The sequence below is a fragment of the Crocuta crocuta genome, unplaced genomic scaffold (assembly GCF_008692635.1).
Source record: "Crocuta crocuta isolate KB4526 unplaced genomic scaffold, BGI_CrCroc_1.0 scaffold78, whole genome shotgun sequence".
NCBI lineage: Eukaryota > Metazoa > Chordata > Mammalia > Carnivora > Hyaenidae > Crocuta > Crocuta crocuta.
The window spans coordinates 574,662-599,680 of record NW_027532617.1 but is presented as its reverse complement, the minus strand read 5'-3'; the positions used below and the strand labels follow the sequence as shown (position 1 = coordinate 599,680).

At 37.8% G+C, this 25,019-nt stretch overlaps 2 protein-coding genes across 5 annotated transcripts in view; one reads left to right on the top strand and one right to left on the bottom strand.

Moving 5' to 3' along the window:
• TAF1D (TATA-box binding protein associated factor, RNA polymerase I subunit D) overlaps nucleotides 1-3,276 on the bottom strand; it is a 10,871-nt gene extending 7,595 nt beyond the window's left edge. For 3 of the 4 annotated variants that reach the window (XM_077780601.1, XM_077780602.1, XM_077780598.1), the window contains exons 1-3: nucleotides 3,181-3,276; nucleotides 1,148-1,325; nucleotides 65-443 (exon numbers count right to left, since the gene is read on the bottom strand). In XM_077780601.1, the coding sequence (XP_077636727.1) occupies nucleotides 65-443; nucleotides 1,148-1,206 (438 nt within the window). In that variant the 5' untranslated portion in view covers nucleotides 1,207-1,325; nucleotides 3,181-3,276. Of the gene's footprint in view, nucleotides 1-64; nucleotides 444-1,147; nucleotides 1,326-3,024; nucleotides 3,107-3,180 lie in introns of those variants that run through there. The other variant, XM_077780599.1, reaches the window with a different exon arrangement.
• Nucleotides 3,277-3,384: 108 nt separating this feature from the next.
• Nucleotides 3,385-22,335, top strand: BKGD (beta-keto-L-gulonate decarboxylase). Its single transcript, XM_077780597.1, has 10 exons — nucleotides 3,385-3,537; nucleotides 5,428-5,492; nucleotides 6,378-6,528; nucleotides 9,132-9,230; nucleotides 12,221-12,294; nucleotides 12,457-12,558; nucleotides 13,618-13,794; nucleotides 15,023-15,172; nucleotides 20,073-20,189; nucleotides 21,125-22,335. The coding sequence occupies exons 3-10, from the start codon at nucleotides 6,474-6,476 to the stop codon at nucleotides 21,296-21,298; spliced, it is 948 nt and encodes a 315-aa protein (XP_077636723.1). The 5' UTR covers nucleotides 3,385-3,537; nucleotides 5,428-5,492; nucleotides 6,378-6,473; the 3' UTR covers nucleotides 21,299-22,335.
• The last annotated feature ends 2,684 nt before the right edge of the window (nucleotides 22,336-25,019 follow it).

Sequence of the window (25,019 nt, the reverse complement as noted above, 5' to 3'; positions counted from 1 at the left end):
AAAGTATCCAAGAAATCATTTCAGACATTTTGGGTATGTGTATCCACATAAATGAAATGCTGACCTCAAAGGTTAAAATCTTCCTCCAAGGTAATGGTTTTCTTCCATTCTCAGATTCCAAAAATGGGAACCCAGATCCTTTATCTCTCACTTGTTTCTTATTTATTTGGGAGCGTCTAGTGTTTTTTCTTCCTTTTGGTCTTCCCCTTGGTCTTCCTGTTGGCTTGTATTTCTTCTTTTTACGTTTCTTTTTTTTGAATCTTTCAAAAATAGCTTTTAAAGTCAATGGTCTTGGTTCTAAAGATGAGTCACTAGATGAGTCCCTTGCTTGTACACGTTCAGGTGAATAAACAAATTTCCTAATAGTGTTTCTTTGCCTCCGTTTAGGTGAGGAAGGGACACACTGAGTTTTAAATAAGCTGCTACCAGATGAAGAATCATCACTAGGAAAAAAGGGGGAAAATTAATTACACCCTCTTATATTACTGAAATGCCTATTGCTGTATGTACTTGTCTTCCACAGACCAAATGCAGGAAAACATGTTCAGAATAGTTTAAAAAGATGAGCTCACTACTAAGCCAAACATTTAGTTCTAACTACCTATAATGGCCTATAGTGCCATGATCTTGTAGCATTTACCAAAAAATGATCTTCCAAGAGAAATAACAGAATATCAACTTCTAAAGGCAGCCTTGTTTACTGCTATAGCTTGCTCTAAATAAAACTGGAGTAGCCAAGTAAATGTACTTAATTTGAATACAGTATAAGTGCCGATTTCCCCATTTACTAGATATTTCCATCATATACATAAAAATACTGGCATCCTTGATCATGGGCCACGTCACAAGATAATTTTTTAAGCAAAATCACCCTCAGGTTTGTTCCATTTGTAGAAGCAGGATAATTTTATCAGGAAGACACCAAATTGCCCCAGAGAGTATTGCTTCCCTGGTGAAGAATGTGTCCCATATAAACAAGCTGAAGACCTGTGTAAAACAGGTTTTCCTTTTCTTTCCTAATTCTTGACAACTACCTTTACTGCATACTGGGTAATTCAAATACAGTAAACATTAAAATCAAATCTGGTCAAGTTTTGCAATAAAAATCTAGTAATGGTTGATTAAAAAACTTTTAAAAAGCACTTACCTGTGATTTTCAATTTCCATAGCTGAATCAGACGCCATTATAGGGTTCAGAGAATCCATTCCTGTTATGTATCCCACGTCCCTCTCCAAACTGTTTTATTCGTCACGTATTACTTAAGATTTCTGACAATTCGTCAAACATGATGTGGTTTCTCTGAACAAATGTTAACAGCTAGTACCTAAATAGTACAAAATTTCATGTAGTCAGATAATGCCATTTTATATAAATTAAGGTATCAAATACAAAGCCTTTAATATTTTTATATACAATTATCCACTTCAAATCAAATTCTAACATCTACAAAGTGAATTCAGAGTTTCCATTTTTCAGTTGTCTTCTAAATCTTATCCAGTGAAAGATTACAGTACATTTCCCAAAAAACTATTAAATATCTTCCCATAATACAAAATGTAATTTCACTAGTCATATTGTGTACAAGTATTAACATACAGTTAATAAATTTTTAAGAGCAGATTGGAACTCCTAGGAAAAACTAAATACAAAGGCAGGGGTAATATTGCCGCAGTATATCAGGGGAAAATAACGCTCACGATTTACTCTGCGAATCCAAACTGCTGGCCTCAGTTTTTCATTTGTAGCCTCTTTTCATTCGTACTGTGATTCATCAGTCACTGTGAAATTTCTGGTAAGTCCTGAATTCTCAAACTTTTCAAGGAAAGGCTAACAGACTATATACAATGGTACCCTTTAACTCCCTTGTTTTAATGTACTTGGAAGCTCTTATAATAAAAAAGCAAAAAATGTCTTAGTTTACGATTTCATCTCCCTCATAGGTGATGTCAACATTCTTCCCTTTTGGTGCTTAATCTTTACTTTGGAAGGACAGTTAAGTAATGAAGAAAGGAATCCTAGCATAAAACGGCAAAATATCCCCAATCAGGAAAACTATACCATAAGTCACCCAACTCTTATCTACAAAATCCCCAATTGACTCATGGTAATTTCATGGTATGTCTTGTTGCAGCTTTTCAAAATGCAAAATCTACAAATTCATGAAATAATTACTCAAGAAATTTAACAAAAATCGGGTCCATTGGCACTGATGGGACACCGGACGTTGAACCTGCCTTTTAAATATCACAATGGAGGGCGCCTGGGTGGCTCAGTCGGTTGGGCATCTGACTTCCACTCAGGTCATGATCTCAGTTTGTGGGTTCAAGTCCGATGTAGGGTTCTGTGCTGACAGCTTAGAGCCTGGAGCCTGTTGCGGACTGTGTCTCCCTCTCTCTCTCTCTCTGCCCCTCCCCCACTTTCTCTCAAATAAACATTTAAAAAATAAATATCACAATGGAATTAACCTAAAAACCACTTTTCAGAAACTGTTTAGAAAGCGCTCCTGGGTGGCTATGTCGGTTTTAAACTTCAGCTCAGGTCAGGATCTCCCCGTTCAGGAGTTCGAGCCCCATCCTGTCTCCTTCCGACGCTGCCCCTCCCCGACTCCCACTGTCAGAAATAGCCATTTTAAAAAAAATTTTTTTTAAGAAAGCACTCCTAAGTGTCACTTCCCATCCCAAGATTCGGCGCTCTTCCGTAGTGCTAACAACCCCTTCAACCACTTACTCTGCCTGACCTTTGGGCGAATGTCTCCAGGAAGCACCTAACCTCGTGCAAGGAAAATGGCGTCAGAAATGGTTACCTCGCACTTGCGAAAGTTAACGTAACGTGTACGTTCCAGTCGTAACACCTTCACTCAGATACAACGGAGCACGCCTATAAACGCGTGGGTGCGGGCCACAATCCAGCCACAAGGCCACAGCCGCGAGCCCACCACCCTCAGGGCCTGGCTTCAGCGCTGTGGCTGGAACCTCCCGAGCAACGCAGGGATCCCGGGAAAAGCTAGCTCCTCCCTCGCTCACCAGGCCCGGACGATCATGTCCTCTTCCTACCCACTCTAGCTGGAAAATAGCTTGCTCCAAGAGCACCGGCTCAGTACGGGCTGAGCAACCCGGGCCTCAGAGGTCTGCCTTCAACAACCTCGACAGCAGCACCCCAACACTGCAAGCACCACCTACCTCCACAGCCTTGCGGAAGAAAAGGACAGCGTTGCTCACCACTCAGCTAATAGTGCTCCCGAAATCTCGCGAGAACACTTTAACGCCGCGAGGAACGTGAAAAGTGGGAGGCCGCAAGATGCGGGAGCGCCATTTTGATCGCCGCGAGGGGCGGGGCGATCGGGGTGGGCGGGGCCTGAACGCCCTAAAGCGGAGGAGGCGGGGTTGACAGATGGAATCCTCGAGGTTCAGGAGTCAGCTTGCTTACGGAACCCGACAAATATGTGGAATAGCCGAGAACTTTTCGGCAAATAGGGTGAAGCAAACGGAGTGGATGTGAACTGCGAAGAGGCAGCCAGTCAGCCTGATCTGTTTCTGGTATCTCGTATTTGCTGAGCCGCCGTCTGGTTTTCTAAAGCCTGGGGCAGGGGGAGGAGGGGGTGCGTGGAGTTGAGTGTGGTGTCTGCTGTGTTTTGTCAGGTCTACTTCTGTCTTCAGTTGGGGCGCCTGGGTGGCATAGTCGGTTAAGCGTCCGACTTTCGCTTGGGTCATGATCTCACGGTTCGTGGGTTCGAGCCCCGCGTGGGGCTCTGTGCTGACTGCCAGCTCAGAGCCTGGAGCCTGTTTCAGTCTGTGACTCCTTCTCTCTATGACCCTCCCCTGCTCACGCTGTCTCTCTCTCTCCTAGAAATAAATAAAACATTAAAAAAAAAATCTCTTCTGTGTGAAACTGCGACAGGCTCCTGCTTTGACCGTAACTCAAAACGTGTAAGCTTTGTGCTGGAAGCCAGTGTTACTCCATAGCACACCCCGTTCCCCTCTCCACCTTTGGATTTGTTTTGTTAGCTCACTCTTTCCCTCCAAACTGAGGGTCAGCCTCCAGCTGGGCGACGTATCGCAAGAGACACCAGCGGTGGATTGGTTTTTTTCTTCTGGGTTTTTTACTTAGTTCCCTGAAAGGCAACTGAGTGTTAAAAGTTTAAACTAGTCCAGTTTGGTGGGGTTTTTTTCCTAAAGCCATGACCTGGGTCGAAGTCAAACGGTTAGTGACATGAGCCACCCAGGTGCCCCCTGTATCAAAATTTTTGGGGGTGGCTCGGTCAGTTAAGCATCCGATTTCAGCACAGGTCATGATCTCGCGGTCCGTGGGTTCGAGCCCCGCTCTGGCTCTATGCTAGCAGCTTGGAGCCTGGAGCCTGCTTCAGATTCTGTGTCTCCCTCTCTCTGCCCCTCCCCTTCTCTCTCTCTCTCTCTCAAAAAAAAAAAAAATTAACTTTAAAAAAAAGAATTTTTCTAACCCCTTTATCTCATCACTCCCAACGCCAACCTCCCACATAAACACTTAGACACACACTACCACACTGCCTTCTGGGCTGCTGACTAACCTGAAGTTCTACATTTCCAAACTAGTTATTCAGCTGTAGCCTCCCGGGTTTGGACTTTGTTTCTGTTTTGGTGAGGAAAGGAAAAAAACCAAACAACTGACCCTTTAAAGATAGTACAAAGTGTAAAATTAGGATTGTATTTGATTTTAAACTTGTCTTTATTATTCCTACAAGGAATACCTGGAGTGCTTTTATTTTCCTTATTATAAATATAGTATTGAGCAGATTTTGATATGTTCTTAATTATCACTTGCTGCTTTCTGATAAAACATAAGATGTTAACATTTGGAAAGTCTAGGTGTGTATTTTCTGTCCATCCGAAGTTAATTTCCAAAGAAAAAGTTAAAATGTCTCATTCCTGAACAATTATGGATTGATCAACTGAAAAACATGCTTGAGATCACTGAAATACGATGATATAGGACTTGGGGCCCATTATCAACAGTTTATATTTTATTTGGGAGACTAGATTATGCATATCATATAAATAAAGGGTAATAAAAGTTGGTATTTGATGAAGTACTTATGTAAATATGAAGTCCTACCTGTATGCGATAGCACGTTTGTGGAGGATATGATGTTTGAAATTATCAAAACCAGAAACCCAGTTTCTAAGAAACCTGTGAGTCTTTAGAAAATTAAAAAAAAAAAAAATGGGGGTGGATTTTTCAAGTGATGTTGAAAGACCACCTTCCACATACTAAGAAAGCCTGTATCAGGCTGTTGAGATTAATAATTAATGAGGTGTCCCATTAACAATTTTAATGAGAATCTGAATAGTGCTTTTAGAAACACCCTTAAGAGTATTGCCTGTATTCTTTGTTGCAATTGGTCTAGAGAGGGACTCCCTGCCCACCTTACGTTATTTTTGCTTGGGTTTTAGGGGTTTTTTTCTTCATTTAATTTGCTTCCTCTGCTTGCACACTTCATCTCCTGAACTCTTTTAAGGTAAGATACTAATCTCTGTGTATAATGTCTACTTATTGTAAAAGATACTTAGCATATATATTTAAAACATCAAACTATAATCAGGTTAGAATAATTGAACGTTAAAGCTGTTGACCAGGGGGCGCCTGGGTGGCTCAGCCTGTTAAGCGTCTGACTTCAGCTCAGGTCATGATCTCATGGTTCAGTTCGTGGGTTTGAGCCCCACATCGGGCTCTGTGCTGACAGCTAGCTCAGAGCCTGGAACTTGTTTCAGATTCCCGTGTCTCCTTTCTCTCCGAGCCTCCCCTGCTCACGCTGTCTCTCTCTCTCAGAGATAAATAAAACATAAAAAAAAAAAAAAAAATTTTTTTTTAAAAGCTGTTGACTAAGAAAGTATGTTTATTTGTAAGTGAAAGTAATAATTTGAATTTCAGTAGCTACTCGGTTGCAGAATTTGCACTTTTCTTAGTAATTTAAATTTTCTTTTGTAAAAGTGATAGTCTAAGAAACGTGTTTAATTTTTAGCCTATGTGGTCAAATATAGAAAACACAATTTATCCATGAGAGAATTCCTTGAGCGGCTTATACTGTTATCTATAACCACTTGAATAGTTATTTGTAAGCCTTAAAAACTACTTTTTGCTTCAAGACCTATATTCCTTAGACCAGCCATTAGAAAACTCTGTGTTAAATCCACATCTATGACTAAAGAATCACGTGCCTTCTTGGTTTGGCATTTCCTCTTGTCTATTTGAAGTGTTGACTGTTTTAAGAATCAGTATTTTAAAAAGGTCATTTCTTCCTTGGAATATTAAACTAGAAGCTGTGGTTGCCTTTCCGTGAGGAAAGAAACCCAAATGCCCTCTGCCCTTTTTATATAACTGAACTCTTAGTGTTCTTTTTCAGAGCAACAGCTGTTCATTCTTCGTGTAGGGGAAACTCTTGTGACCATTAGCCTCCCATAGCTTGGCGTCTGTGTCCTTGCACCTCAAGAAGAAAGAAATGGCTTGTGCTGAGTACTCTTTGCACGTGCCAAGTCTTGAGGAGCTTGCTGGAGGTAAGTACAATACTAACTTTGAGGGTTTTTAAATTATTCTAAGGAAGAAAAATTAAAAATAAAAATATTGTAAGGCATAAATTGTGCAATAGTATTTTCGATGCAGAAATTTCATTTTCCTTTATAGTGTCTCTTCTGTACTATTTTTATTGAGAAAGTCCAAAATTATGCCCCTCCAAAAAAAAAAAAAAAAAACTAAACTCACCACTTGAAGATTCTTGGTAAGATACCAACTTTACAGAGTGAAAATGAATATAGTAATCCAATATTTAAGTGTGTGATGCCCAAAAAGTCACACCATTTTAACTTTTACTAGTTACAATATTCTTTAAGTATGAAATCTGTGATATATTAATCATGTTCTTAACATTAGTACTTTTTCCCCTTCTTCTGTTATGATAGACTGCCAATGAACTTGCTTAGATTTTCTGTCAGTATATATTTTTATGCACTTCCCCTAGTTCAAACAGGAATTTAAGGCAGGTTTGCAAGATTAGGTGGGGTGACAGATAAGAAAAAGAAAGTAAAACTAGGAATATGAAATGAAGCCAGAAACAGTACTAACCCAAAACTATATAGTCTGTCAGAAAGCTAACATTTGATTTATGGCCTTTAGATTGTATTCTGGTGGTAACTATAACCTACCCTTACTTTTCAAAGTGCACCCATCCTGATAGTTCATCTGTCTTCCTGATTAAGGTAGAAGTCAAGAAGCATACTCAGGTTTTGTTTGGTTGTGACTCTCTTCTTCTGACCTTCCTATTTTTTCCTCAATTGGATGGCACCAGTTGAGCCATCCAGGTGCCTCTGTGTCTGTGTTTCTATATGTTCTTTCTATAGGTACAGGATATTTTCAGTACAAAATAGAAATGAATCTAAGTTTTTTGACTTAAAATTTACTTTCAATTTTACATAAAATCCTATAGTAAGAATTTGGTCTCTTTGTAATCAGTAAAAAATAGATTTAACTATATTTCCACATGCTGAAATCTTATAATTTATACATTTATTAGCCTGCAGTCATTAGTTTAGGTAGGGGAATTTTCCAGGCAATTTGGTTTCTGTTTTCATATAGATAAAAGATGTGGTCTAGAATGTCTATATGGCTAGGTTAGGATGACTTCATGTTTTGGAAATGGCTGATTCTACAAAACTTAAACTAATGGCTGACACTACTATGAGAGAAATACTTATGGAAACTTTCCATCCTTAGAAGCACATTGCTCCTGGAGCACCTAGGTGGCTCAGTCAGTTAAGTGTCCAACTTCAGCTCAGGTCATGATCTCACGGTTCATGGATTCAAGCCCCGCTTCAGGTTCTGCATTGACAGCTCAGAGTCTGGAGCCTGCTTTGGATTCTGTGTCTACCTCTATCTCTGCTCCTCCCCTGTTCATGCTCTGTCTCTGTCTCTCAAAAATAAATAAACATTAAAAAAAAAAAAAAAAAAAAAAGAAAACCTGGCTAGCCTCTTCTTAGTTTTTAACCTTAAAAAAAAAAGTATATTGCTCCTAGCTTTATAACTTTGAAATATGTTTCCTTTTTTCCTTCTTTTATTGAGTTATAACATGTCTGCAGTAAAGTACACTAATCTTAAGTGTTACATCTTGATGAATTTTAACATGCTACACCCATGTCGCTATCACCCAGACTGAGATATAAAATATTTCTGGCATTCCAGAAGATGCCATCAGGTATTTAGCCAGTCACTATCTCTACCCAAAGAGGTAACCACTATTTTGACTTCTGTCACCTTAGACGAGTTGCCCGATTTTGAAGTCTGTATAAGCGAAGTCATATAATCTCTTTTGTGTTGTACTTCTTTTGCTCAACATTTCCTCTTCAAGTGTTAATGAAGTTGTTACATGTAATTGCTTACTTTCTAACAGTTTAAAATATATACATTTCAATAGGTCTTTGGAATTCTATCCCCAAAAGGAAAGTAGTCCTCACCTTAGTGCAGTGTTTAAATCTCTACAGATTTATAGTGATTTTGATAGAGGGTATTTGTGTTTAATTATATCTTGTGATTAATTGTGTGTCTAATGTCTAATTATATTCATTAACAAGACCTTGTGATTAATTGTGTGTCTAATGTCTAATTATATTCATTAGTAAGACCATTTCCCTCTCTCTTTTTTTTTTAAATGTTTTTTTTTTTAATGTTTGTTTATTTTTGAGAGACAGAAGGTGAGTGGGGAACAGAGAGAGAGGGGACACAGAAATCCGAAGCAGGCTCCAGGCTCCAAGCTGACGGCACAGAGTCCAATGTGGGCCTCAAACCTGAGAACTGTGAGATCATGACCTGAGCCCAAATTGGACACTTAGCCAACTGAGCCACCCAAGCACCCTTCGCTGGTTTTTTTTTTGTTTTTTTTTTAATTATAGTAAGCCCTGTACCCAACATGGGGCTTGAACTCGTGACCCCAAGACAAAGAGTCCCTTGCTCTACCAACTGAATGAATCCCCTCCCCTTGCCCTCTCCCTGCCCCGCCTTTTCATTTTACAAATTTAGACTGCGAGCATGATATCCAAAATGTTGAGGAAAGATTTGATATATGGTGGCAAAGTTTTATCTGATGTTAACCCTTCTCCTTGTCTGTCAGTTCTGCAGAAGGGGCTCAAGGATAACTTTGCTGATGTCCAGGTGTCTGTGGTCGACTGCCCTGATTTGACTAAGGAGCCATTTACCTTTCCTGTAAAAGGTAAACAGTTTTTGCAGTTCACTTTTTTCCGTCCCGATCTTATTCTGAAACCAGAATTATTATGAAGGGTTGTCTTAAATTATCTACAAATAAAAGATATTGTTCCAAAGTTTAAGACTAAATTGTGCTGAATTTCTGTGCAGTTTTCTTAAATTGAGCAGATTTCATTTTATTCCTTTGTGAGAAAATACTGTTTTATGCATTTGTTATTTTCATGGGTTATATCATCATTGTTCATTAGGCTAGAATCCTCTTATCACATAAGAGTTTTGTTTTTAACTGTTGGAGTGACTGTTAAGGAAATGTAAATTTTTCAGTTTTTATTTATTTATTCAAGACCGGAAGAAATATTAAAAGCCTTGTATTTGAGTCATTTGTAAATACTTACTCGCCTAGTGATCATCCAGCCAANTCCAGAAAATGTTTAAAGTAAGAAGTAAATATAAATATTTACAAATATAATATAACTTGTATGATAAATAAACACCTATATTCAGTGTCTTAATTTTGACAGTAACACTGCAAAGTATGTGCTCACCCCAGTCTAGAGATGAGAAGACTGAAGCTCAGAGAGGCTAGGCAAGATCAACAGTAGTCATAATCAGGATTCAAATCCAAATCTGTTTTGAAAGTCCGACCTTCTCCCATTGTACCCTATTATAACGAGGAATTTGGAGATAAACACTCACACTCCCTCTTTGATTGTTACTGACATGTTTGTTAAAAAGTCATTTTACACAGAAGTCCTGGACTCTGCTTCTCTCTCTGCCATGTACAGATTTCATTACCCTAAAGTAAGCCAAATAATGTATTTGGGCTTCAGATATATTAAAATGAAGAGATTTGGCTTTCGTGTTCCTTCTGGGTCTTTCCAGCTTAAACAGTCGTTGATTTTAAGTATACTTGTACATTCTCGAAGTCTTCTGTACCAGAGGTAATATATTCTCCCCACTAAATAAGTAGTTAATTAAAGTAAAATTAAAAAATTAGAAAACACAGAAGAGTACAAGGAAAAGAAAAAGTGATTAATTTTAATTCTGTCATCCAAAGAGGTTTCTAGCCAATAAATTGTAAGCCTTTAAATTGCAACACTAAGGAAGCTAGATATGTACATATATATTACTGATCTTTCACAAACGTTAGGTACTTTCTATATAAACTGGTGTGACTGAAGTCACCAATGACTTTGGTATGTTTACTAGTATTATTTGGTTTCTCACATACTTTGTAGTATTCAGCCATCACTGCCTGACATTCTCTCTCCCCTTAGTTCTCTCTCCTCTCTTCGTGACTCTTTCGCCTTTTCTTCCTTGGTGCCTTTCCTACATCCATGATGTCTTTCTTCCTCTGCTGGCAGGCTCTTAAATTCTGACACTTTCTAGAATTCTTTCCTCAACCTCTTCTTACTCTGTACAGTCCCTCTGCACTTTTCCATCTACTCCTGTGATTTCAAATTACTGTTGAGATACAGGAACTTGAAATCTGCACATCTTACCTAGCTGGGTCTTTCTCTCTTTCTTGGCTGTAGATCACTAATTCCAGCTGTCCACAGGGCACCTCCACCTATTGATGCTAAGGACAACTTGAGGTCAGCATGTCTAAAAGTTAGCATATTCCGTCACTATACTCTCCCTTGTCCTCCTTCTTAATCTACTCTTCTCCATCTCTACAGTCCCCATTTTTAGCTCATTACTTGTCTTTTCCCGGGACTACTAAAACGGTCCGTTAATGGTTTCTTTAAATTTCAGCATTACTATCACTTATGAGACAGACTTTTATCCACGAGTAATTTCTTCCAATGATCCCATGGAAGATACTTCTAAAATCCCTAATTATAAATGCGATCTATAAAACTTTTGTACTTCTGCCTTCTGTGTAGCTAAAGAAATAGCTATATGTATACTTTATTTTGTGATATTGTTAGTATAAAACTGACAAGGCTATTTTTTTTCAAATGAAAAGACAATTATTTTCCACTTTACGTTAAAAAAAAAAAAGAAGGTGCCTTTCCCAAATTGTGTCTAGCTGTACCTGTGGTGTTAATTAAAAGTGTAAGTAGAAAGTTCCCAATATCTGGTGGCGCCTGCATGGTGGCTCAGTCGGTTGGGCATCCGACGTCATCTCAGGTCATGATCTCACAATTCATGGGTTTGAGCCCCACATCAGGCCCTGTGCTGACAGCTCAGAGCCTGTTTCAGATTCTGTGTCTCCCTCTCTCTCTGCGCCTCCCCTGCTCATGCCCTGTCTCCCTCTGTCTCGAAAATAAATAAACATTAAAAAAATTTTTTAGAAAAATCCCAACATCTGAAGTTATCTCTAATTAATTACATTTCTATAAACAACTTTGACAAGAGGCTGTCCCAATATGGATTTCTTAAAGAACTAATATTCTACCAAAGCAAAATATTTTATATTAAAGTACAATTTTAGCCAACTCCCTCTCCACCAAAAGAACAGATTTTTTAAAAAAAAATTTTTTTTAATGTTTGTTTATATTTGAAAGAGAGAGCACAAGTCAGGGAGGAGGAGAGAGAGGGAGAAAGAATCCAAAGCAGGCTCTAGACTCTAAGCTGCCAGCACAGAGCCTGACATGGGGCTCGGTCTCACCAGCAGTGAGATCATGACCTGAGCCAAAGTCAGATGCTTAACTGACTGAGCCACCCAGGCGCCCCAAAAGCACAGATTTTTAAGGGAATAGATCATTACAGACTAGTTGTAGAAATCTCATCCTATCTAAATTTTGGCTTCAATTCTAGCCCTTGCTCTATTGTCAACTTTCTGTCTCCTTTATGCTTGATGATAACAGTATTAGAAGTACAAGTAGTTAGAATAGGATAGGTATCATAGCTATTTTCATCTTTCAATCCCTACTATTTGTGAAACTATGAGAATGGAAAAGTTATGTACTCTTAATAAACTAAATTAGTGCCTTCTGGCATTTTATACCTAAGTGACAGGTTTGCCTATTTTTAAAATTACTTTTTTTTTAGGCATCTGTGGGAAAACTAGAATTGCAGAAGTAGGAGGTGTGCCTTACTTATTGCCTCTTGCAAATAAAACAAAAGTAAGTGAACTTTTACTTTTCACATTCCCATGAAGATTATAAGAAGTTGAGTTGATTCATCTTCTTATTATTAGAACATCCATTGACCAGTGTGGACTCAGTCAAAAAAAGTAAAGATTTGTATAAGTTATGATTTAAATAATATTTTTTCTTCTTGTATAGGTTTATGACGTAAATAAGATTGCAAAAGAAATTAAGCTTCCTGGAGCTTTTATTCTTGGAGCAGGAGCAGGCCCATTTCAGACTCTTGGGTTCAATTCTGAGGTCAGCATACGTGTAATTATTTTTTTTTAATTTTTTTATTATTTAATTTTTTTATTTCATTGATTTGACATTTGGTTTACCTATTTTTCTTTTATTGCCCTACCAGAAAGTCTACTTTCTGAATGAATTATAAGTGGTTGATACCATCTTTCTTTACAGATTTGATCTTGTTTGATACAGATTTGGACTATAGCATATGCTCCGCTGTAATGGAGCACCAGCCTCTAATTTCAGATTTTCTAGAATATACACTCTGTGTGAGAGGAGCCTAATGTCCTGATGTGGTCTGCTGAGGACACTGGATTGTGCAAGATTTTAATCCTTATCCACCATAGAATTCCTACCTTCACTGTAAATCTTTCCTTTTGATATGAAAGCAGCTTTTGATCAGAAGATGAATGGAATATTTAATGATTCTCAAATATTCCCTCTTTCAGACTAAATAGCAAGGAACTACTCCAGTGGTATAATGATTCTTTACAAAAGATACTATCTATTACTGTGTGTGTTAGTGTGTTTACAACATAAAAACACTCTTCACATCTCTAGACTAGAAAAGTCAAAGACCTCTTAAGTCTGCCCATTCCTGCACCTCTTGAGATGTGACCATTACTCAATAGTCATACAAGGTTCTTTTGTAGAAAGAGTAATATAATTTACCTAATGTCCAAGATAGAAAAAATGTCTAAAATTTAAAGCCCAATTTACAAGGGTATTGGAACACTGTAAGAAATACTGTAAACATTTTATAAAATGTTTTTTTCAATTTTTTGTGTTTATAAATCTTCAATTTTGAACGTAAAATTAAATATTCCATACTTCATNTACAAGGGTATTGGAACACTGTAAGAAATACTGTAAACATTTTATAAAATGTTTTTTTCAATTTTTTGGTGTTTATAAATCTTCAACATTTTGAACGTAAAATTAAATATTCCATACTTCACGTTTTCTTAATAGGTCCTGAAATAAAATATCTTAAGGATACTCAAGATATTCTCTTTGCATATTGATGTCAGGAATGACTGATTTACTCTTCTTATTTACTCTTATTTTCAGTTTATGCCGGTTATTCAAACAGAAAGTGAACACAAATCCCCAGTAAATGGAAGCTACTTTGCCCGTGTTAACCCTGCAGATGGAGGGTGCCTGCTCGAGAAATACAGTGAGAAATATCACGATTTTGGGTGTGCATTACTGGCTAATCTTTTTGCCAGTGAGGGCCAACCTGGAAAGGTGATTTTTTGTTCACAAAAACACAGTATTCTCCAGAAGTTCTCAGCTAAAAATTTGAACTTGTACTGCCAGATATACAGTTTTCTTAAGAAAAGTCAAAACTAGCAAAGTCAAATTTCTTTGAATAAGCCAGTTATTAAAGATTCAGAGAATACTACAGACAAGTTGAAAGTCTTTTTTTTTTTTAATGTTTTTATTTATTTTTGAAAGAGAGAGAGACAACGTGAGCAGGGGAGAGTCAGAGAGGGAGACACAAAATCCAAAACAAGCCCCAGGCTCTGAGCTAATTGTCAGCACAGATCCTGATGAGGACTCGAACCCACAAACCGCGAGATCATGACCTGAGGCAAAGTCGGACGCTTAACCGACTGAGCCACCCAGGCACCCCTGAAAGTCTTATTTAAAACTGTGGTGAAGAATACTTAGTAACCAATACCTTGTTTTCTGAGGAATAAAAGGTAGTCATATTCATGTGCAGAGTGAGTCACAGCTGAAATAGATAATGCCTGCGTGCAGTTCCTATGTAGGTAATTTGTTCATTACTGATTGATCAGACATTGGTTAAGCTAGACAGAAATGGCGGTAGCAAAATCTTACAGCAAGAAAGAGGTAAGAAAAATTAATGCCTCACTTCATATTTGCTTCCTGTTAGAACACAAAAAGATCATTTCAATGTTAGCAGTTGTGAGAACTCTCAGGTTTTCAAGTAGAGGGAGCTGCTTCAGCTACTTTGAGAAGCCAGGTAGTGAAGTAAAAAGACCTAATTAAGTGGAGGTAACACAAGTCCAGAATTTTAAGGGAAAGGAGAACAGGTAATCATTTCTCCTCGCTTCTAAATTACTAGAGGTTAACCCTTTAAGACAGGAATTCTCAACCTTTTGTCACTTTAACATGTAAATGATAAGTATCTCTAGAGCTCAATGGAGGACTTTGCTATAACTCTCTCTGTCCAAGAAAACATGAATAAGACTTACTAGAGTAAATGATAACTCATCCTGTGTGTGTGTGTGTGTGTGTGTGTGTGTGTGTGTGTGTGTACACAATGATACACTATGTATCATTGATCAAGACAGGATTGAGATACCTCGGCTCAACTCCTATGTGTGTGCTCCAAGCAAACAAATGAATATTTGCTTAATGGCATTAGATCATATGTTTCACTTGGATAGTTATTCACATAAAATTTTGCAGCTTAGAACAATGGTATGCGTATTTATATCCTCTCTAGGTCATTGAGGTGAAAGCCAAAGGAAGAACTGGAAAACTTAACTTTGTGACTTGTATGAGACAAACTCTTGAAAAACATTATGGAGATAAGCCCGTAGGCATGGGAGGTACTTTCGTAATTCAGAAGGGAAAAGCGAAGACTCATATAATGGTAAGGGTCTTTGTGTACCTGTGTATATGGGTATGTACGTGCACATATTTAAGGTCTTGAGATTTTTAAAAAAATTTTTTATGTTTTTATTTATTTTTGAGAGAGAGAGACAGGCACGAGCAGGGGAGGGACAGAAAGAAAGGGAGATACAGAATCTGAAGACAGGCTCCAGGCTCTGAGCTAGCTGTCAGCACAGAGTCCGATGGAGGGGTCAAACCCACAAACCGTGAGATCATGACCTGAGCCGAAGTTGGATGCTTAAACAACTGAGCCACCCAGGCACTCCAAGATCTTGAGATTTTTTTAATATACATTGAGAAACCTTAAAATACCCTGAATGCTTTTACTATGATTGTATTAATTTTATTTATTTATTTAATCCTTTTAAAATTTTTTTAATTTTTATTATTTTTTTTAATCAAGTCCTTTTTATTTAAAAAAAATTTTTTTTAATGTTTATTTAGTTTTGAGAGAGAGACACAGAGTGTGAGAGGGGGAGGGTCAGAGAGAGAGGGAGACACAGAATCTGAAGCAAGCTCCAGGCTCTGAGCTGTCAGCACAGAGCCCGACGTGGGACTCAAACCCATGAACTGTGAGATCATGACCCAAGCTGAAGTTGCCCACTCAGTCGACTGAGCCACCCAGGTGCCCCAATCCTTTTTTTTTTTTTTAAGTTTATTTCTTTTATTTTGAGAGAGAAAGAGAGCGATTAGGAGAAGGGCAGAAAGAGAAGGAGAATTAAGAATCCCAAGCAGGCTCCACACTCAGTGGAGAGCCCAACACAGGGCTCAGTCTCACAAACCATGAGGTTATGACCTGAGTGGAAATCAACAGTTGGACACTTACCTGACTGAGCCACCCAGGTGCCCCGTGTGTTACTTTAAAACTTAATTGACAGACAATACTGTAAATCATACTGTAAGATAGTATCTAACTAGAGTTCTATATTTATGTTAATATATTGGAAGTTTCTTTGTGTTTTTAAGATATAGATAGATGTGAGTATAAGCCTTAGAAATGGATTATCATTTTTTTTTGGATTATCATTTTTACTGCCAGAATCCCAAACTCCGTATGTAGACTTTGCTATCCAGATGGTTGTGGTTTTGGGGAAAGCACTCATTATGAGAATTATAAACTTATGGGCTAATTATATAAGTTTATGAGACAGTAAGGATGGAATACCGTATGAAGCAAGACCCGGGGCATTCTAGTGCTAAAATAATTTTTTGTAGGTAAGTGAATGAATGAAGTGTAAAAGTAACTACAACTTAATCTCCTTTTCATTTTATCACTAAACTCATCAAAAATGTTTGGGTTTAATGTTTTTTATCCTGATAATTTTAAATGGCAAGTCAGCTGATTTTGCAAAGAAAGACACAACATTTATGAAACTACTTAGTTTTCCAAACTGTTAAAAAACAGAATCATAGATAAACCTATTTGTAAATGCCAAATAATTACAGGAATTTTAAAAACTCAAGTACACAATACTTTATTATTAACTATGAGCATACCTCGTACTATTGTGTTTCACATTACTGCATTCACGGATACTGCATTTTTCATACATTGGTTTGTGGCAACACTGCATCGAGCTAGTCTTTTGGCACTAGTTTCCCAACAGCCTCTGCTCACTTCCCGTCTCTGGGTCACATTTTGGTAATTCTCACAATATTTCAAACTTTTTCATTATTATATTTGTTATGGCGATCCATCATCAGTGATCTTTGATGTAACTATTGTAATTGCTTTGGGGTGCTACAAACTGCACCCATGTAAAATTACCAGCTTAATAAATGTTGGTATGTTTTGACTTTTCCACCAACCGGCCATTCCCCTGTCTCTCTCCGTCTCCTCAGGCCTCCCTATTCCCTGGGACACAACAATATTGAAATTAGGCCAGTTACTAACCCTACAGTGGCCTCTCAGTGTTCAAGTGAAAGGAAGAATCACACATCTCTCACTTTAAATTAAAGACTAGACACGATTAAGCTTAGTGAAGCAGGCAGGTCAAAAGCCAAGGAAGACCAAAAGCTAGACCTCTCACCCAAATAGCCAAGGTGTGAATGCAGAGGAAAAAGCCTTGATGGAGAAAATTAGAAGTGTTACTCCATTGAATCCACAAATGGTAAGAAAGTGAAAATAGCCTTATTGCTGATACGGAGGAAGTTTTAGTGGTCTAGATGGAAGATCATGCCAGCCATAACAGTCCCTTAAGCCAAAGCCTAATCCAGAGCAAGGCCCTTCTTCCATTCTATGAAGGCTGAAAGGGGTGAGGAAGTTGCAGAAGAAAAGTTTGAAACTAGCAGAGGTTGGTTCATGAGGTTTAAGAAAAGAAGCTGTCTCCATAACATAGAAGTGCAAGGTGAAGCAGCAGATGCTGATGTAGAAGTTGCAGCAAGTGATCCAGACTGAGCATGTTTTCATGAGTACTAACATCGCATCCATTCTGCAGCCCATGGATCAAGGAGTCATTTCAACTTTCAGGTTTTATTATTGAAGAAATACATTTTAGGGGCACCTGGGTGGCTCAGTTGGTTAACCATCCAACTTTGGCTCAGGTCATGATCTCACGGTTCATGGGTTCGAGCCCTACATTGGGCTTTGTGCTGACAACTCGAAGCCTGGAGCCTGCTTTGGATTCTGTCTTCCTCTCTCTGCTCCTCCCCCGCTGGTGCTCTGTCTCTCTCTCTCAAAAATAAACATTAAAAATTTTTAAAAAATAAGTTTCTTAAGATTATAGCTGCCATAGAAATATGGCAGCTGAGGGCAAAGTCGATTGAAAACCTGAAAAGGATTCACCAGTCTAGATACCATTAAGGACATTTGTGATTCATGAGAAGAGGTCAAAATATCAACATAAATAGGAGTTTGGATGAATTTGATTACAATTCCCATAGATGACTTTGAGGGATTCAATTAAGTGGAGGAATTAACGGCAGATGTGGTAGAAACAGCAAGAGAACTAGAATTAGAAGTGGAGCCTGAAGGTGGGACTAACTTACTGCACTCTCATGATTAAACCTGAACAGATGAGGAGTTGCTTCTTCTGGATGAACAAGGAAAGTGGTTTCTTGAGGTCGAATCTGCTGGTGAAGATGCTGTGAAGCTTGTTTCCTTTATAGCGCAGACATTTGTAATTTGATGTAGTCCCACTTGTTTATTATTACCTTTGTTGCGCCTGTACTTTTGATGTCATGTGCAAGAAATTGTGGTGAAAATCCAATGACCTGAAACTTTTCCCTTAAGTTTCCTTCTCAGTTTTATATTTTATTATTATTTTTTTAATGTTTTTTATTTATTTCTGAGAGAGAGAGAGACAGTGTGAGCAGGGGAGGGTCAGAGAGAGAGAGACACAGAACTGAAGCAGGCTCCAGGTTCTGAGTTAGCTGTCAGCACAGAGCCCAATGCGGGGCTCGAACCTACGAACCGTGAGATCATGACCTGAGCTAAAGTCGGATGTTTAACTGACTGAGCCACCCGGGCACCCCCCTCAGTTTTATATTTTAGCTCTTACAGCTAGGTCTTTGATCCATTTTGAGTTCATTTTTGTACATGTATAAATTAAGAGTTCAAACTTCCCTCTCTCTTTTGCACATCAATATTCATTTTTCACAGCACCATTTTTTGAAAAAGACAGTCCATTTCCATTGAATGGTCTTGACACCCTTATTGAAAATTATTTGACCATGTATGCAAGGGTTTATTTCTGGGATCTCCATGCTATTCCACTGATTTGTATGTCTGTCTTTTTGCCAGTGTTACACTGTTTTGATTACTTGTAGTAACTTTGATATCAGGAATTGCTAGGTCTCCAGCTTTCTTGTTTCCCCGAAGATTGGTTTGGCTCTCCAGGGTCCCTTGAGATTCCTCATGAATTTTATGATGGATTCTTCTATTTTAACAAAAAACTTTATTGGGATTTTAATAGGGATTGCATTGAATCTTTAAGTTGCTTTTGGTAGTATTAACATCTTAACAATATTAAGTTCAATTCATGAACACAGGATATTTTTTTCATTTATTGGAGTCTTTTAAAGTTTTTTAATGTTTTATTTTTGAGAGAGAGAGAACACGAGCAGGGGAGGGGCAGAGAGAGAGGGAGACACAGAATCTGAAGCAGCATCCAGGCTCTGAGCTGTCAGCAGAGAGCCCAATGTGGGGCTCAAATTCATGAACCACGAGATCATGAGCCAAAGTCAAATGCTTAACCAGTGAGCCACCCAGGTGGCCCCTTGGAGTCTTTTTAAATTTCTTTTAGCAGTGCTTTGTAATACAAGTTTTTTTGTTTTATTTTGTTTTTTGCCTCCTTAAGTTTCTTTTATTCTTTTTGATGCTTCTACCAACCTCTAATGCCTTGCTTCCCCCCCACACACACCCCTCAATATACTGGTAGCAATAATGAGATTTAAAATTAGGATGAGGATATATTTCCAGGAAAACTGAGATGCTATGAAAAACAAAGATAGTAGAAGACTCATTCCTTCATTTATTCATTCACGTATTTTAGCTTATACCCTTGATTGATGATCCTTTTGGGTTTTTTTTTAATTAAAAAAATTTTTTTAATGTTTCCTTACTTTTGATAGAACACAAGGGGGACGGGAGAAGAGAGAGACACACACACGGAATCTGAGGCAGGCTCCAGGCTCTGAGCTGTCAGCACAGAGCCCGACAAAGAGCTCAAACCCACAGACCTGAGCTGAAGTCGGTCACCCAACCGACTGAGCCACGTAGGCTGGTGATCCTTTTGAAAACTATGGTGTATAACTTGTTTTGATTCTAAAAACAGTCAAATCTATAAGAAGGCTTAGATTTTAATGTAATGAAGTTAGATATAATTTACATTTTAATTCTCAATAATATTCTATATATTTAGAACGATCTTTTATTGTAGCCCGCAGAATTTTCTTCCTGCCCATTGAACTCTGATGAGGAGGTGAATAAATGGTTGCACTTTTATGAGATGAAAGCTCCTTTGGTTTGTCTGCCAGTTTTTGTCTCCAGAGACCCAGTAAGTTCATGTCTGTCTTTAATATCGCAGTATGATACAGTGATCATGCTTGGGCTTTAGGATATTCTTTTAAAATTAGGTACTTTCTGTGTTGCCATTTAAAAATCAGGATAGTCTCCAGAATTATCTTGGAAGATGAGGAGGCAGTTGGCTAACACCCCTATGAGTTAGGGAGGGTAGATTGTACTTTCGAGCAACTGAAGGCACAGCTATTTTACATGACACCCAAAGTCATATTATTAAATAGTAGAATCAAGACCAGGATTCAGGTCTATCATCTTATTTGTTGCTTGTCATACTATTCCTTATATTCTAAACACTAGACACTAGAAAAAGATAGAGACCAATTCAGAGAAAGCAGCATCTACCACAATACTGACTTCTGATCCAGCGATTACATGTCTAGGAATTTATCCTTAAATATATGTGTTAAGTATGTAAAATTATTAGTTAAAAGGTTATTTATGATAGCATTACTCTAATAGAATTTGAAATAATCTAAATGTCAGTTGGGAATTAGTGGAATTGCTGTCTGTCTGCAATAGAATGCTATGTGGATGTAAAAGAAAGAAGCAGTCCTTTTATGATCTGATATACTAAGGTCTCAAGCTATATTTTTAAATGAAGAAAGCAATATTCATAACAGTATGTACAGAGTAAAAATGTGAGTAAAAAAGTAAATATTTCTGGAAGAATATATAAGAAACTCCATAAACACTGGCTCCCTGCAAGGAAAGGGGGAAGCGGTAAAGGCAGAAGATGTAAAGACACATTTTACCGAATATATCCTTTTTCATGCTTTGAATTTTGAATTAAATGATGTATTACTTTAAAAATAATTAAAAACCATAACAAACAAGAAGGTCTCCCCCCCCTTAAACAATTCCTATCCAAAATCATTTAAATACTGACACATAGCTTGTCTGTTGTCCTAGGGCTTCGATTTGCGATTGGAGCACACCCATTGTTTTAGTCATCACGGAGAAGGTGGACACTACCATTATGACACTACCCCAGACACAGTGGACTATCTTGGATACTTCTTGCCTGCAGAGTTTCTGTATCGCATTGATCAACCAAAAGAGACCCATTCAATTGGGCGAGATTAAATCAAAGGAAAAAGAATTAAGGTTAATTAATTAACTCATTAATTGATACTAATATAAAATCCAATGGAAATGATCTTACTACTTAAATCTCATTTTTTTGGCCTTTAACTGAAAGGTATGTTAACATTTGTACTCTGTATTATCTGATATATTTAGAGATTATTAGGAACAAAGATACATAGTGAAAGTGTTCTTCATTTTTTTATTCTTTAATCACAGCAAAATCAACCTTATGTTTATACCTTGAATATAGCATGATCAGGAATCATGTGATTATTCCTATTATCTACTGGTAATAACTCATATTTATATAACATTGTTGAATTTTTCAAATTAGTTGCACAACTCCTAAGTGGATGTTCCTGGGTATTAGAAAAGTCAGCGTTGCAAATGCTGATAGTTGTTGAATCTTAATACTAAATTTAAAAAATTCATTTCAGAAATCAAAGTATACTTTTTTTTTTCATGGAATAAGGTAGGCAGAAGAAGCAACTTTTCCCCTTTTGGTGAGGTTGAACCATACTCAAGAGTTTGCAATTTGCCTTTCACAGACTTTGGCAAGTAGGTGGTTAGCCATGATGCCTCCTTTGTTTGGATTGCCAATTGGAAGCAGTTTGTATCTTGTTGGCTATTTGCCAGAAGGAAAGGGAAAAAAAACAGCATCAAAATACAACACTTGAAGTGGGTATACTTGAACTTATAAGTGAGGCCGTTGCTACACTTGACACCGTCCTTTGTGAAATAAAAAATTATACTCTTTTACTGATTGAAATTGTTGACATTTTCCTCAGTATTCTTCTTTAATAATCATTAGCCAGATATCAGCTGTCTAATCTTAATCTTGCTAATGCTAACCATGTGCAGATTTAGGAGCTCTTTAATACCAAACACATACTAAATCTTCAAAACATATTTTTTGATTGTCGTCATTGGATATTACCTATAACCTGTCCTGTGAGTGGAAATTCCTAAATGTTATTTTTATAAGAAGCACTAATCTGAAGCAAAAAATAAATAAAAATTTTATATTCACAATATGTTTCTTCTTTTTTAACATTTATTTTTTTGAGAGACAGAGCATGATTGGGGGAGGGGCAGAAAGAGAGGGAGGAATCTGCAGCAGGCTCCAGGCTCTGAGCTGTCAGCACAGAGCCCGACGCGGGGCTCGAACTCACAAACTGCAAGATCATGACCTGAGCTGAAGTCGGATGCTTAACCGACTGAGCCACCCAGGCGTCCCATGATGTTTCTTTTTAATATCTTGCCTCCAGACAGAAAAAAATATTAGTGTTTATTGGTTTAACAAAAACATATTGGACACCTACCCTGCCCACTGGAATGTAAACTCCATGAGAGTAAGGGCTTTGTTTACCAGTATAGCACTAAAGCCTTTAATAGTGCCTGGCCAAGGTAAGCACTCAATAAATATTTGCTGAATGGATGAGTGTATGGAAGACTATGCCAGATGCTTCACCAGATGTGGGGCTCTATCATTCAGTCATTTATATAGTGTGGGGAAAAATAACAATAAATAAATGTATAATATGACAGGTAGTATTAAGTCCTATGAAGAAAAATAAAGCACAAGATAGACTGTAAAAGGAGTATGCTATTTTTTTAAAGTTTATGTACTTATTCTTGAGAGACAGGGAGAAACAGATAACGTGGGCAAGGGAGAGAGCATCCCGATGTGGATGCATGCTCCGTGCTGTCATTGCAGAGCCCAATTGTGGGGCTCAGTCTCACAAACCATGAGATCATGACCTGAGCCGAAATCAAGAGTTTGCACACACAACCACCTGAGCCACCCAGGCGCCCCTAAGGAGGATGCTATTTTGTGGAGTCCATCCCACATGAGACAGGATGGACTCATCACCCCAATTTAGGTTTGGATGTCAAAACGGATAAAGTCACCCAGACCCCAAGAGGGTATGAAAGCGTTTACTACTTGCATAATGAGGCTTTCCGGGGAAAGCAGAATAGCTCCCAAGCAGGTCCAAAAATGGCCTGAGAGAACACGGAAAGGAGCCTGCTTTGGACTTTCTATGGTAATGAACAGTTATGGCCGAGGTGATGCTTCCATATGCAGTTTAAGTTTCCCACAAGTGTCAAAGGAGCAGTCAGGCTTATCAGCTTGCTCGAATACAGAACAGAATGGGAAGAGGGAGGAGAGAGAGGCTTAACAGCTGTCAGCAGTCATACGTTGAGAAGTGGAATTAGATTCCTTATTACACATGCTATAGGAAAATCAGGAAAAGACTGATAAAGAGACATTTGAGGAGAGACCTGAAAGAAATGAGAAAGTGAGCCATGAAGTTACTTGGAGAAACATCCTTCTTGGAGATTCAAAGTTCCAGCGGCAGGAGGGGACTTGGTATGTTTAAGAAGCAGCATGGGATTGTTGTGAACAAAATAGGATCACCTGACTCAGCAGCTAACATGTAGTGCATGCTCTCAGAAGCAGTTTTGTAAATGCTATATATGTATTCACAAAGTTTTATGTTGATGCCATATTTACTTTAAAATTCAAAATGTGACAGGCATGTCCAATATCATCAACTATTGGAGGTTCTAGTCCAGAAAAGCAAACAAGAAAGGATAATGACTGAGAAGGAAGACAAACATTTTTGACAGAAAGCGTAATTGAGTCTCAGAAAACACAAGGGAGTTTATAGTGAAATTACTAGACTGTATTCAAGAAGATTCCAAAATATAAAATCAATGTATAATGATGCATTGCATTTCTTCATACCAACAAGAAATAGTTAAAAATGTAAATTTGAAAAAGGTATCAATTATAATGCTATCAAAAGTACATAGCAATATTGTCATTTACCAAAAATTATATATAACCATCATGGAGAACATTATAAAACTGTTGAAAACTTTAAAACATGCAAAATAAATACTTACATCAAGGAAAATGCAATATCATAGAAGCATCAGAAGCCTTTCTTATCTATAAATTCAATTCAATGCCAGTCGAATGCCAGTAGGGCTTTCCATAGAACCAGTTGATTCTAAAATGCATGGGACATTGAAGGGCCAAGATAAACAAAGGCGATTTATTGTGGGGTTTTTGGGGGGTTTTTTTAGTAGTTTATTGTTAAATTGGTTTCCAACAAAGGTGATTTTCAAGACAACAAGGTCAAAGGTATTTGATACCAAAATTTATAAACTTGTTAAAGTAAGAGTGTGGTTTTGGCACAGTGATGGACAATCAAACCAATAGAATAGAAAATCATTTCCAGTTTCTGGTGAAACCTTTCATCCATTTTCTCCATTTTCATCTAACATTATTGATTAGTTATTTTAAAGTTCTTGCCTACCATCTCCAATGTTTTGATCATCCATGGATATGTTCCTATTGTTTTAGGTTTTTATTATCAGTCATTCTTGCCTGCCTTTTTACATGTCTACAACAACTACTGCTATTATATGCTGGATATTGTGTGTTTTACGTATCTTCCACCAGTGAGGGTTTCCAGATTTCTTTTGTTAGGTAGATAAAGTGAGAGACTAATTTCCTCAATGTAATCAGAGATTAGGCTGGGCTAGCGTAGGGTTGCATTTTACTTTTTAAAGTTTATTTATTTACTTAGAGACACATGAGCGAGGGAGGGGCAGAGAGAAGGGAAGAGAGAGAATCCTAAGCAGGCTCTGAGCTGGAGCCTGACATGGGGCTCAATCCCATGACGTGAGCTAAAATCTAGAGTAGGAT

What these genes read in the sequence shown, in the direction of transcription:
- BKGD (XM_077780597.1), top strand. Translation starts at nt 6,474, where the DNA reads ATGGCTTGTGCTGAGTACTCTTTGCACGTGCCAAGTCTTGAGGAGCTT. An exon ending in AAGCGAAGACTCATATAATG is followed by an intron (nt 15,173 to 20,072) that starts GTAAGGGTCTTT and finishes CTTTTATTGTAG; the next exon opens with CCCGCAGAATTTTCTTCCTG. An exon ending in TTTTTGTCTCCAGAGACCCA is followed by an intron (nt 20,190 to 21,124) that starts GTAAGTTCATGT and finishes CTGTTGTCCTAG; the next exon opens with GGCTTCGATTTGCGATTGGA.